This window comes from Silurus aristotelis (assembly GCF_946808225.1).
Source record: "Silurus aristotelis genome assembly, chromosome: 19".
Taxonomy (NCBI): Eukaryota; Metazoa; Chordata; class Actinopteri; order Siluriformes; family Siluridae; genus Silurus; species Silurus aristotelis.
Genome location: NC_139592.1, coordinates 569793 through 583631, shown reverse-complemented (window position 1 = coordinate 583631; position 13839 = coordinate 569793). Strand labels below are relative to the sequence as shown.

Below are 13839 nucleotides of genomic sequence, written 5' to 3'. Positions count from 1 at the left end.
CCATGACTGGAGTCTATAAGAACAAAACTGGACATGTTTCTGAGTGGGTGTGGCTTATTCACTCTCACCCCCTGTCAATCAGAGAGACACTAGCCAATCACTGGGGTATTTGAGCTCATGATTGTGGAAGAAGATTTACAGCTTTTTTTCTTTTCCTTTTATAATTTTTGTTTTCTCTTTATCCTGCTCTTACAGATCGGATCTCTCCATCAGGGCCTGGGATGTGTAAGTTTCTCTCCCACTCTCTCTCTCTCTCTCTCTCTCTCTCTCTCTCTCTCTCTCTCTCTCTCTCTCTCTTTCTCTCTTTCTCCATTCTTTCTTTTTCTATTCCTTTTTCTTTTTATCCCTTATCTCTATCTGTTATGTTTCTTTTTATTGTTTCCTCTGTTATTTTGTATCACACTTTCTACACCCCTTTTTACACCTTCTTTCTTTCATTCTTTCTTTCTTTTTGTGAAAATATAGAAATGTAATACATATATATGTCTGTGTGTGCGTGCGTGTGTTTGCGTGTGTGTGTTTGTGTGTGCGTGTGTGTGTGCTTGTGTGTGTGTGTTTGTGTGTAGGTTTTGTCCCTTCCCCATCGAAGGTTGGTGTGTTATTGCCGGCTGTTTGAAGTTCCAGACCCCAACAAGCTGCAAAAACTGGGCCTTCATCAGCGTGAGATCTTCCTCTTTAACGACCTCCTGGTGGTGAGAGCCGTAAAATAAAACCATTTCCTTTTGACTTCCTCTCGCATTTCTCCCAGTCTTCACTCGGCTCCTCCTCCTTTCTGTAGGTCACTAAAATATTCCAGAAGAAGAAGACGTCTGTGACCTACAGCCTGAGGCAGTCGTTCTCTCTGTACGGGATGCAGGTCCTGCTCTTCGACAACCAGTGTATGACCTTTAACCTCCATACAGGAAGCTAATCCTCACAACCGCAGCGTTAGCATAACCAAACCTAATTAATCATATCAAAAGTCACGATGCTGCTCCCAAGCTGTCTCCACTCTTTTTGGCCAGATTTCTGTTTTTCTCCTCGTATCTGCTTGTTATTATTTCCTGCTCCATTTTTCCCGAATGCTCATACGCCGCCAATGCTAACATTCCACTGGCTAGCAGCTAGCCAACGCTAACACTATAGTATTACAAATGTAAAAAAAACAAAAAAAAGGTTTAGCTATGCTAGTTTAAACTGTGTGTTATTAGCATGACACAATGGGGAAATAATGATTTGCTCCCCTGCTGAATGAGTAAATTTACCCCTTATAAAGAAATGAACAGTCGAGTTTTAATGGTTGGTTTATTTCAACAGAAAGAGACAGAATATTTTCCTCATTGTAAATAAAGGATATTAAAGAGAAATATAAACACAAGAATTCACTCGTGTCAGATTGCAGTCAGTGGGAATACAAGACCATGTTCCTGCTCTTTGATCGTGTTGCATTTCATGTCCCTGTTTTTCACAAGTTTCATTGTTTGCTAATCATCCAGTTTACTGAGCCAGCACTTTATCCGCCTTCAGAGGCCGTGGTGCTTGGAAATGGAGTATTGGAGTCTCCCTGAGTGAAAGCTGACAGTTACGTTGCTAAAGAAAGCATTTTTTTCTTTTCTTTTGGTTACTAAAATCTAAAAGAACGCAGTGTGTGCTAACAAAAACAACAGAAATGACAAAAAGCTATTCATCATAACACACTTTATATACCTTTAAGATCACCACCGTACGCCATCACGAGCTGCAGCACATGATCAGAGCTGACGTGATGACGGCTAAAGTCAAACGCTAATCTTTGCTAATTGTACAAACGCTGCAGTAAAATTTAATGCTGCTTGTAACCATGACGACATGCGCATACACGAGTCGGCCTTTAGTGCGATACACTTTGAGAATGTAATTTTTACGATAGAATGAGTTTTTACTCAAAACCAATAAGAGCAGGTGATTATAGATGTAACCACGACAACAGCTGTATAACGAGGACGCAGCATGTCCTGGTAAAGCGTTCTTTACTAAATATCAGTGTTATGAAGGGGATTTGATGACATCAGCTGTCTGATGCAGATTTGTGTGAATAATAATAATAATAATAATAATAATAATAATAATAAAAATAGGAATAATTTCTGATATTTGTTGTTTTTTGGTGAATTTTCTTCAGATTACCACAATGGTATCCGGCTGACCTCAGCCATACCTGGTGCTGACGTGAAGGTCCTGATCATCTTCAACGCCCCGAACCCTCAGGACCGCAAGAAGTTTACGGACGACCTGCGAGAGTCCATCGCCGAGGTCCAAGAGATGGAGAAGTACCGCATCGAGTGTAAGCAGCTCTGTCCAGGGTTTATTACTGAGCGTTACTGACAGAGCCGAGGTCAAGTTTCAGGAGGAACATCAGCAGGGGAACAAAACGTAAACAGGGTCAAAGGTCAGAGAGAGATCCAAACTCTGAGCAGAGACAGAAGTTCTCAGGAATCAGAGAAGACTGAGGGAAAGGAGACTGAGGACGTTTATCAATAATAAAATATAGCTTTATAAATTCAATTGAAATGATGTTTATATATTTAAAATACACTCCAATTTATATTCTGCTCTTTCTCTAACTACAGGAATATATTATTTATTTTATTTACCTGCTTTATTTAATTATTTATTTATTTATTCTTCCAAACAGTAACATTATTAAAATTTCTATTTAGCTATTTGGTTTTATACTTTTCATTTTTAATAAATAAACCATATGAAAAGGGTAATAATTATTATAATTTAATTATTATTATAGTACAAATAACAATACAGTATATTTTGTTCACAAATTAAAATGTTTAAAAGCTTTATCTAAACCGTAGCAGAAAAATAAATATTGATGTGAAATTTCTGTGAGAGGAAAAAACATTAATGTCACAAATAAAACAATTACATCAAAATATAGTTGATCACAGAAGAGTTTTATTTCATTTGAACAAAGTGAATACTTTTATAATTTCCTCATTATAACGGTTCCTCTCTGCAGATGGCGCCCCCTGGTGGACACCTACAACACACCCAGTTTATTGCGTCTACAAAATATAATATCGAGCACAAAAATTATTTAGATTAGATTTAATAATGGCTTTAATTGCATAAATAAATGTTTTTCACAAAATATTAAAACATGTATTAGTGCTTATAACAGTTATTGTTTTACAGCATTTGCTAAATTATTATATTCTAAATGATATTACTCCCCATCCAGATTTACTCCTGAGACATGGAGAGAAAAACATTAAAATAAAATAAAATATTAAAATGAATAAATACTTTTCTAAGGAGTGAGTTTGAAATGCCTGGTTATTATCACATTATTATAAAGTATATATTTATTTAATATATTGACAATATATTGTTTTACATGAATAATATTCGGTGATATTTGATTGGAATGCAGCTGTTATAAGAAATAAACATCCAGCTGTTTCTGTTCACAGCCGAGTTGGAGAAGCAGAAGGGTGTCGTGAGGCCCAGTATGTCCCAGAGCATGTCTGGTCTGAAGAAGGACGTGGGGAACGGGACCATGAGCCGAGCCAGCCTGGACGACACCTACGCCATGGGGGAGGGGCTAAAGAGGAGCGCCCTCAGTAGCTCTCTGAGAGACCTTTCTGAGGCAGGTGAGTAAAGAGACGGAGCTTCAGGAGTTTACATGATGTAGAGGTAGATGTGTGTAGGATGGTGATGAGAAGAAAACGTTCTGTAGAGGTTCTCATTATGTCTGTTTTCAGTCATCAAACACGTCCTTATTGATCAACTCTGATCAATTCTGATCAATTCTGATCAATTCTGATCCACTCTGATCAACCCTCCACAGAAATAACTTCATCTGAGATCTTTATGAACCCTGAACATATTTAAAATGAATCTAAATTGGTTTCTATTCTGAATTAAACACTTATTCTTGTTTTTTTATTATTATAAAATATAGAGTTATAACTGCGCCTTCCCAACTCACATCCTGTTCTTCTTACATATTCATAAACCGCTTCATTAATATGCATGAGCTGCTGCAGATTCGATTATACAGCAGTTTAGTCAAATCTATTCACAAGTCAAATCTATTCACAGAATAAAAATTTACACAAATACATACATAAATAAACAAATGCATGATATAACAGATAAATCAATATTTACAATAAGGAAGGAAAAAATTTTATTGTAATTAAATAAGTAAATAAATAAATAAATAAAATAAATGGGTTAATAAACAAATAAATAAATTAGTGTAAGTAAATAAATCACTCAACATGACAAAATTAAATAAACAAAATAAACAAGTTAATAATTAAACAAGCAGATAAATGGATGGATGGATGGATGGATGGATGGATGGATGGATGGATGGAATGAGACATGTGTGATGTTTTTTAGGTTTATTATAATGAATCCTGTTTCTGCTGGAGATTAGATTGATTAGACTACAGAGTTAGACTGAGTTCTCACATTGTCCTCTAACATATTATGTGTTTCATGGTTAATGAGGTCTCTACTGGATCATCTCATACATCAACATCCAAAATGCTCCAACTGACCTTCATGTGCATCTGATCACTGGAGATGATTAGACACTCGACTCTAATGCAACATGTCTACACTATTATACAATAATAATATGTCTACAGTAAAACATCAATAAAATAATAATAATAAAATAAAATCCAGGCCAACTCCACTAAAATCTCCACTGTCTCCAAACTCCACTACTAAAGTCTTCAGCCCATTCCGAATGTCACACATGAAGTCTCCAAAACCCTTCCAAACTCCACCCCTGAGGTCTCCACCCCACCTTGATGCTTGGTCCTGGTTGTGTGACGTCACTGATGAAACCCTTCATTATTTGAAGCTTTAAATGTGGCATGATTTGGTGATCGGTTGTGTATCTGAAGCATCGTCACCTCCACCTCCTTCCACCTTCTCCCTCCTGTATCTCCTACTTTCCTTTTCCACGTACCGCCAGGTTTAGTGACGTGTCCACGTGTGTCTCTGACACATCATCATCTCCGAAAAATGTGAATTGTGAAAACATGATCCCCACAGACTCTTAAAATAAAATAAAATAAAATTAAGAGAAAGCAGTTCTGGTCTGGTGAGGAGAAACCCGAGTTTCCTGCTAGAGAACTTTCACTGATGCAGTAGGATTTATCAGGAGCAGTAATACTGAAGAAACGAAAACATCTGCACTTCCCTGAGACGAGACGAGACGAGACGAGACAAGACCAAGTTTTTTCTTTTAGCAAAGGTTAAACAATTTAGCCGCCGTAACGAACCAATCAAAACGCTCGAATAAAAGTCACATGACCTCGTAAATGTTTTAATATTAAAACGTAAAATCAGTCACGTGTTTGCAGAAGCCGAATGGAGACGAATGAGACGAATCAGATTCCTTTATTTTCAAACAATCACATCAAGAAGGACCAAATGTCAATATTAATAAAGCGATACATTTTTTCCCTCTGACCTCTGACCTCTGACCCCTGATCATCCACCATGACGCGTGATCCTGAGCGGTTTTGTCCGTAGTGTTGAAAAAGATCTGAATTGTGCACGAGGGAAAAAAACAAAACTTTTAAAAGAATTAAACAAATCTGAACGAAAATAAATATAATCCCAGTCCATAGTGATGCCAAAACACCTCTGACCTCTGACCCCCCGATCTCCAGCCCTGATCCAACATGATCCTTCATTAAACTTTCTGTGTTGCTCCTGTTTCCACATTGGGACCTTCTTAGAAAGAAAGTAGGTGTGTCCATTGCTAGCCCCGCCCCTATTCTGGTGTGATGCCCATCTCTAATGTGTGGTGTTGCATGTCTCGGGCAGGGAAACGCGGCCGCCGCACCAGTGCAGGATCTCTAGACAGCAATATGGAAGTAAGTAGGAAGCAGCGGATGTCCAGGTTTTTATTCTCTGCTCATGAAAAAAAAGTAACCCAACGCACAAAGAGAAGAACATTAACGCCACCCCCAAAAACCCTAACGAGTAAAAAAACATCTATTTTCTGTTTCCTCCCTGCAACCTCTGACCTTCATAACTCCACTTCCTGCCTGCCTGCTCACACGCATGCACAAACAGATGTTCCTCCAGGTTCCTCCGGGTTCCTGCGCGTTCCACAAAGCGAGCATGTTCTCCACTAAGCCCTTCTCATCTGCCACCATCTGTTTCTCTTCCATGTTCCATGTTCATGTTGTTTCTTGTGCTGTAGATGTTAAGCTCCGCCCATTCACCTTAGAAACCAAAATGTTGAGATACATTTTACGTGAGTGGGCGTGACACGTGTGGGCATGGCTTTTACATTTTTAATAAAACCTAATAGTCTTTATCTTCAGCCTGCAGCCCATGGTGGATTTCTGCTAAGATCTGTACTAGCGTTGTAGATTAGCAGTTTAATGCTAGAGGTTCTAGCTGCAAACATAACACTGAGAAAGTTCTTCTGAATGAGGTGAGTGAGGAACCGAAGAACCATTCTCATTGTTTGGATTTGTGGCTTTTTCATGAGTCATGGAAATCATGGTAGCATTAAAGATCTACAGATTTAGATCTTTAATGAAGAATCCAGAGAAGACATTGATAAGGAAAAAACTCAATTGCAGATGGTCTGGTTCTAAATCATCCAGTGTTCAGGTGTAGAAGAGTAAACAGTTCTGAGTATGCTCTTGATGTTTGGTATGATCAGGTTGTAGATAAAAGTCCTGAAGTTCAGCAGCAGGATGGAGTTTATCAGGTGAGATCAAACCCTACAGCGAAAAAGTCAAAAGCTTCTTTTATTTCTTCTTCTGCATGTCAAAGATCTGCTCCCATCATCCTAGCGAGATGCATGTGAGAGTTCTCCGTTCTCCCCAGGCTTCTTCTACAACATGTTAACATGTCTTTAGGATGTTTCAGTGCTTAAAGAAGGATTCCACCTCTATAGATCTACAAACCATCAGTTCCTCAAGGGTTCTCTGGAAGTTTTTTGGTTTGGGTATTTTTTACTTGGACTGTTTTGGCAGATCTATGTGGAACCTTTTTGGAGGTTCCTTCAAAGGGACAAACTGAAGAACTTTAAATAGTACTAATGTGAAAATAGTTTGGTCAGATGTTTGAGATGAATTGGAAGAATTGAGATTTGATGGTTTTGGGTACAAAAGGAAACTAATCCAGAAAGTTCCACAGAACCGTGATAAAGGAATAAAGTTCTTGAAAGTTTCTTTATGTGGTGAATGTCTTCTTTAGATAATTCAGGAAGGGAAGGGAACAGGAACTTAATGTTTTACTGGAAACAGTGGTTTCTTTTAGTTTTTTTTCTACATGGTTATTGTTCTAGATTTATAAAGAGGTCTCAGGTCTTCCACAGAGAAGGAGCTTCAAGAAACAAGAACATTTTTGGTTTGTCTCTTGGTTCTATATAGAAAAGGTTCCTCTGTGACAGAAGAAAACTCCTTCACAGAGATTAATTTGCTGTGTTTTCATGAAGACCCATTCACAGAAGATCACATTAGTAAATTCTTCAGCTTTATGCTTCTGGAGCAGCTCTTAAAGGTTCCATATGAACCTCTATAGAGTCTTTATTTGGACACTTCCGAATAAAACATTTTTAGGAGGACTGAATGATCCAGAGAACATCTGAGGAACCCTATGTTTTTAAAGCCCATCTCGATTGTCACATAGTTGAAGCCTTGTAGATTACAAAGATGATAAATCAGTGAAGGTGTGTGAGATGAAGAATCTTCTGAATGAGATCTGAGTGAACATGAGAGCAGCTGGGACTTAAGGATCTCCAAACACTGTTCTTCTTGCAGGAAAATCTGGAACTGAATGATAAATATTTTGATGGAATTCTTCTTTAAACACTTTTTTACACGTCGCCTCGTCCCATCGTCCTCCTCCAGCTGGATCAGTTACGCTCACCTGATTCTGATCTCAGCTCTGATCATTAGATCTGAGGAGTTGTTATGGATAAAATGTATAAATGCTGTTAGTTTATGAAGGTTTATATCTTTTCCTCTCACATGGTCTCGGGTGCTTCATCCATCAAACCAGAAAATGGGAAGATCTTCAGTTTCACATCCACAAGTTCCCTGTAGAATCTTTTTATTCTGCAGCTTCTCACAGGTGCTGCAACTAAAGAAGAAATATTTATATATTTATATATTTATAAGTGTTACATCATAAAATAATGCAATTAAATGTTTTATTGGACCGATAAAAAAGTGCACCCTCCAAGTCATGTTGTGTTAAAAAAATAATAATAAATCGAAGATGATGAGAATAAAGTCAAATTATTTTGAGAGTAAATTAGTAGAAATACGAGATTAAAGTGGAAATGTTTTAATAAAAATCACAGAATTGTGTTGACCTGTTTTGCATAAAATGGATGTGGAGGATTTGCTGTAATCTTTTGGCACATCAGCTTTGAGTTATAATTAGAGATGTTCACAAAGCGAACTCGTTGTGAAGGTTGCACATAACCCTGACCTGGAACTGGAGACTCCTTACTTCCTCCTTCACATCCGTTCGGAATGGACAAGCACCATATCGGTGAGATGGTCAGGGGGGCACATACTTATGACTGTCTATTGTAGTGTAAATTCCATTTACACTCGGAACGAAGAAGAAGTCCATGTTTTCGTTGAAGGCGTTTGTACACACAGAGTCACATTCATTACACACCAGGCTGTTTTGAGGTTGGAGATGGTTTCTGCACCGTTACCATGTTGGTGGAAAAGTTTATATCTAGAACTTAGAAGATATCAAAGCTGTTTCTCACAAGGTTCCTGCTTAGACTATGAGATGTTGTTTATTAAATAATGTTGCTGTGTTGTATGTTTGATGTTCTTTTTGGACTCTCTCTCTCTTTCTCTGCCCCTCCTCAGGGCTCCATCATTAGCGGTCCTCCTCAGATCCCCCCCCGGAGATCACCATCCAGCCGTGAATGTCCTCCTCCTCCTCCTCCTCCTCCTCCTCCTCCACCTCAGTACTCGAACACCTCCTCCTCTTCCACGCTGCTGGGATCACTTTTTGGCAGCAAGCGAGCAAAACCTCCTATTTATCCTCCGCTTCCTGCTCCGCTCTACTCCTCTGCTTCCTTGTCCTCCTCCTCACACCACCTCGTCCACCCCACACTCATCTCCAACAAGCCCCACCCTACTAACCGTTACCACGCTGCCCAGGCCCAGGCCCAGCTGGAGACCCGACGTTCCCAGCACGGTTCTCTCCCACAGAACCCTCCCCCATATCAGCACCATCATCACTACGACCCTCCGCCTGTCGGGCTCCGGTTCCACCACCAGAGCCTCATCAACACGCCACATCACCATCCTCCACCTAACCACCTTCACCAACACCATCGTCATCAATACCAACAGCGGCCTGAGCAGGAACCGGCGCCGTGTCCCGTCAGCACCAAACCCAAACACTGTGGCATCAGCACGGTGGTGTGAGGAAACATCCACGGCTGGGTTCACATCCAGTTCCATTTCTGGAGATGCTTCCAGAAGAACGGCGCGTCCATCAGAGGAATTCCGTACACGTCTTCTCCTGGACCACGAGGATCTCTAAGATTGTATTCCATCATCGCCTCATAGATAGAACTTCACCCTGTTTTTGTTTTCCTTCATAGATTCTAAAACAAAACAAAAACATTTTCAAAGGCGACTCGGAGACATCGTCGTTCTCACGTCTCGTCGTCATGACGACCGGGGGGTGGGGGTGGGGGGGTCATTAGAGCTTTACGTGTTGTCCTTAGCGATCGTATATAAGAGTGCCAATAATCCCTGCGTATGTATTCGGCTGTGCGTGTGTGTGTGTGCGTGCGTGTGTGTGTGTGTGTGTGTGTGTGTGTGAACTGTATCCTGTGTGTTGTAGTGTTTAGTGTAATACTGCATCCATTGTAAGAAGTTCTATATACTGTAAAAAAAAAATCTATCTAAACATATCCAGAAAGTTTTCTAGAGCTGACGCTTGAATGAAGTTGGGATTTGAGCGCAGGGACGTCGCGGTGTACAGACCCTCGCACACATATTTTGGAATTTTAGAAAATATTTGCAATATTATGTAAAAAATATCAATGTTATAGGAAGCAGAAGCAGCTGCACTGAGCGAAAGAGTGACACACTAGTTAGAGTGATGGAGTGATGGAGTGCACTAGTTGCCTGGTGGAGCTACAAAAACACAAGCCAGGAGCTAAACAGCACTTTTATCTAGATTAGGATTAGGATTAGGGTCTCAGTAGATTTCAGTTGCAGTGTGAGATCTGGAAGTCCCCACACTGAGCACTTGTCTCTTTTTTTTTTCTCTTTTTTTCCATTAACCTTGAACAATATCTAATATTCTAAAATGAAGTAAATTTTTCCTTTTTTTTAAAGAAAATGATGCGATGTGGGTTTTTTGTTAAATGTGGAGATAAAACGTTAAAATTCTGCACAAAATCCCACAGAAGGCCAGTGACTGAAAGTTTATACGCCCATGTGCAATATGTTTAGAATCATGGAGGATGAGGTCTGGCACGGGATTAAATAAACAAATAAACAAACAAACAAATAAATAATCAGTGATAATAACATTCTTTAAAAAAATTCTAGAATAAAATATTCACAAATTTAAACTTAAAATTAATGCACACATGAATTTATATCTGCTTATATATATATATATTTAACTTTACCAAAAAATATTTTTGTGCTCTTTCAATATTTCCTATTTATATTTATTTAATTTTCCTTGTTCTCATTTATCTTTTTATTGTTCTATTTTTTTCACTTTCTTTTTATCTTCTTCCTCTTCTATTTTTAAAGTTTTTATTCTAAAATATTCGGTTTTCTTCCTATAAATTATCCTGAAAACAAACTAAAAACACATAATACACCTGTAATGTGTGCATAATTTTAATGTTGAATTTCATGATTTTATCTTATATTTTATTTGAATTGTACGTTTGGAAAATTCTGAAATTCCTGTACTTGTGTTTGTTTGCTTGGTTTCTCCGTGCTGCTCCTCGTCCTTACTATTTGGCGACTGTTGATTTTTCTCCCACAATAAGGTTCTTCTCAGTGGTTTGTAAAATCCTGAACCACTCGCTGGGAATTTAGTGAAATGTCAAGTTTTTTGTTCTTTAAATTGTGATTTTTGTTGTTGTTTATTTGTTTATTTTTTGTGTGCGGTTGAAAGGAATCGGTGTTGCGTCAGCAGTTCAGTGCAATCGTATGAAAACACAACTCGGTTCTGCAGCTCGTGTTTGTTTGTGTTGGAGATTCAGGTGAAAAATGCGACAGTTTATGCAAATCCTCTTTCCTTCCAGACGATGGAGAATCTGATGAACAGAATGTATTTCAGGCGATAAACACAGAAGCACACGAAACCCACAACGTCTGTTTTATTACAAACATAAACTAAACATCACCCTCTGATTTTGTCTCCGTCTCTGCTTCAGTTTCTTTAGTGAAAAACTTGATCAAGCGTGTGTTTGGAGCTCATGCCTCACCTGCTCATCATCTCGAGGAACCTGTAAGGAGCGTGTGATGATGATGATGATGATGATGAGATCGAGACTGTTCCTCAGTGATCGTGTGTGAGATGAGGGTTTTTTACGAGACATCTCGTTTCACTGTGTGCTGAAGGACACTGTTTTTTTTCTGTCTTGTTTTTTGTAGCCTGGATGTTAAATTTGTTGTCGTACTGCGTTGTGTTTCTCTGAAGTGCAGCATGCAGATCATCTCCACATCTCCATTGTAGAAAAAAACAAAAAGAAACCAGAAAGAGGATGGAAGTGTAGTGAAAAACAACGTGTGTGTGTGTGTGTGTGTGTGTGTGTGTGTGTGTGTGTGTGTGTGTGTGTGTGTGAGTGAGTAAGAGAAGAGAGGAAAAAGTCTGATGATGAGAAGGAGGAAGAAGTGTTTTGATGTGTGTGTGTGTGTGTGTGTGTGTGTGTGTGTGTGTGTGTGTGTGTGTGTGTGTGTGTGTGTGTGTGCGTGCGTGTGTGTGTGATTGAGACAACTGGACTATTGGACACGTTCACTGTTTTCATGCCGAGCCACCAACCTTTAATTCACCAACCACACTGACCACAATAAACCCACCCAAACACTCAAACCCACCCAAACACTCAAACCCGACCCAAACCACACTGACTGAACCTGAAACACACCTGCACCACACCACAATGGCCCGACCCCATCCACACCACACTGTCCTGACCCGACCCACACCACACTGTTCTGACTCGACCCACACTACACCACATCACACTGTCCTGACCCAACCCACAATACACTACACCACACTGTCCTGACCCAACCCACACCACACTGTCCTGACCCGACCCACACTACACCACACCACACTGTCCTGACCCAACCCACACCACACTGTTCTGACTCGACCCAACCCAACCCACACTACACCATATACACTGTCCTGACCCGACCCGACCCACACCACACTGTCCTGACCCGACCCACACTACACCACACCACACTGTCCTGACCCAACCCACACGACACTGTTCTGACTCGACCCAACCCAACCCACACTACACCATATACGCTGTCCTGACCCGACCCACACCACACTGTCCTGACCCGACCCACACTACACCACACCACACTGTCCTGACCCAACCCACACGACACTGTTCTGACTCGACCCAACCCAACCCACACTACACCATATACGCTGTCCTGACCCGACCCACACCACACTGTCCTGACCCGACCCACACTACACCACACCACACTGTCCTGACCCAACCCACACCACACTGTTCTGACTCGACCCAACCCAACCCACACTACACCATATACACTGTCCTGACCCGACCCACACCACACTGTCCTGACCCGACCCACACTACACCACACCACACTGTCCTGACTCGACCCAACCCAACCCACACTACACCATATACACTGTCCTGACCCGACCCACACCACACTGTCCTGACCCGACCCACACTACACCACACCACACTGTCCTGACCCAACCCACATGACACTGTTCTGACTCGACCCAACCCAACCCACACTACACCATATACACTGTCCTGACCCGACCCAACCCACACTACACCACACTGTCCTGACCCGACCCACACACACTGTCCTGCAGCTCTTCCATTAAGAGACAGTAGTAACAGGTTTTATGGGAAACAGAAGCTCTCATGTTGAAATGCAGTCTCTGTAAGTTCTACAAATCTGATTCATGTCAAACTGTGACAATGTTGAGAAATAAAACTCCCTCACATCTCCCAGAGTCTGAGCTTCACTTCCTCATCACGGTTCTGAAGGTGTGAGTGCAGTAGTCAGAAAACTCTGAAACTAAATGAGGTCAAAATCACACAAAGTCTTTCTTTAGTTTTCACCTTAAATGAGCTTTCACTGTGTCTCTGTAGGACACAAGAACATCTGGATTTTCTCTCTCTATCAGCCAGAGCCTGTTTAGACCTTCAAACATCCACAGAGAACCACAGAGGAACATTTTTTTAATCCCAAAATGAACATTCAACATTTTTAAATGACGTTTTATTCTTGATTAAAAGGGGGTACTTTAATGGGTCTTTTTTTCATATGTGCTGTATATTAGTAAACCTTTGGTGACGTCACACCAACATGCACTTACACACCCTGACCAGCAGGGGCACTAAAGACACCATGGTGTCCGAACTCGGAACAAACAAAATCAACATTTGGAAGAAAAAAAACAAACTACCAAAAAAACACAATAATTATAGTCCAATCAGATTGCAGCATTGGTCTTTTTTTACCCGAGGCACCGAAATACCTGAACATTTTAGTGAATTTGATATAAATATTAAATTAGTGTTATTGAAAATAATATCAAAATATTATCGTATAAACC

General features: G+C 40.2%; 1 protein-coding gene and 1 long non-coding RNA gene across 31 annotated transcripts in view; one reads left to right on the top strand and one right to left on the bottom strand.

Annotated features, from left to right (window-relative positions):
• Positions 1-11398, top strand: part of iqsec1a (IQ motif and Sec7 domain ArfGEF 1a) — a 91280-nt gene extending 79882 nt beyond the window's left edge. For 8 of the 13 annotated variants that reach the window (XM_083520827.1, XM_083520836.1, XM_083520834.1 and 5 more), the window contains 7 exons: positions 196-225; positions 567-692; positions 779-878; positions 2141-2302; positions 3447-3626; positions 5830-5879; positions 8862-11398. In XM_083520827.1, the coding sequence (XP_083376953.1) occupies positions 196-225; positions 567-692; positions 779-878; positions 2141-2302; positions 3447-3626; positions 5830-5879; positions 8862-9428 (1215 nt within the window). In that variant the 3' untranslated portion in view covers positions 9429-11398. The remainder of the gene's footprint in view (positions 1-195; positions 226-566; positions 693-778; positions 879-2140; positions 2303-3446; positions 3627-5829; positions 5880-8861) is intronic. The other 5 variants (XM_083520837.1, XM_083520831.1, XM_083520829.1 and 2 more) reach the window with 1 other exon arrangement.
• Positions 11399-11896: 498 nt separating this feature from the next.
• Positions 11897-13826, bottom strand: LOC310714955. 18 transcript variants are annotated; one of them, XR_014530169.1, is made up of 8 exons: positions 13021-13826; positions 12917-12950; positions 12808-12846; positions 12673-12747; positions 12555-12573; positions 12426-12464; positions 12287-12325; positions 11897-12200 (listed from the first exon to the last, which is right to left on the bottom strand). It is a non-coding gene; the product is annotated as an uncharacterized lncRNA (long non-coding RNA). The 18 variants fall into 18 exon arrangements; XR_014530170.1 differs by having other exon boundaries at positions 12426-12459; positions 12555-12618; positions 12679-12747; XR_014530171.1 differs by having other exon boundaries at positions 12426-12459; positions 12550-12588; positions 12679-12747.
• Positions 13827-13839: the final 13 nt, after the last annotated feature.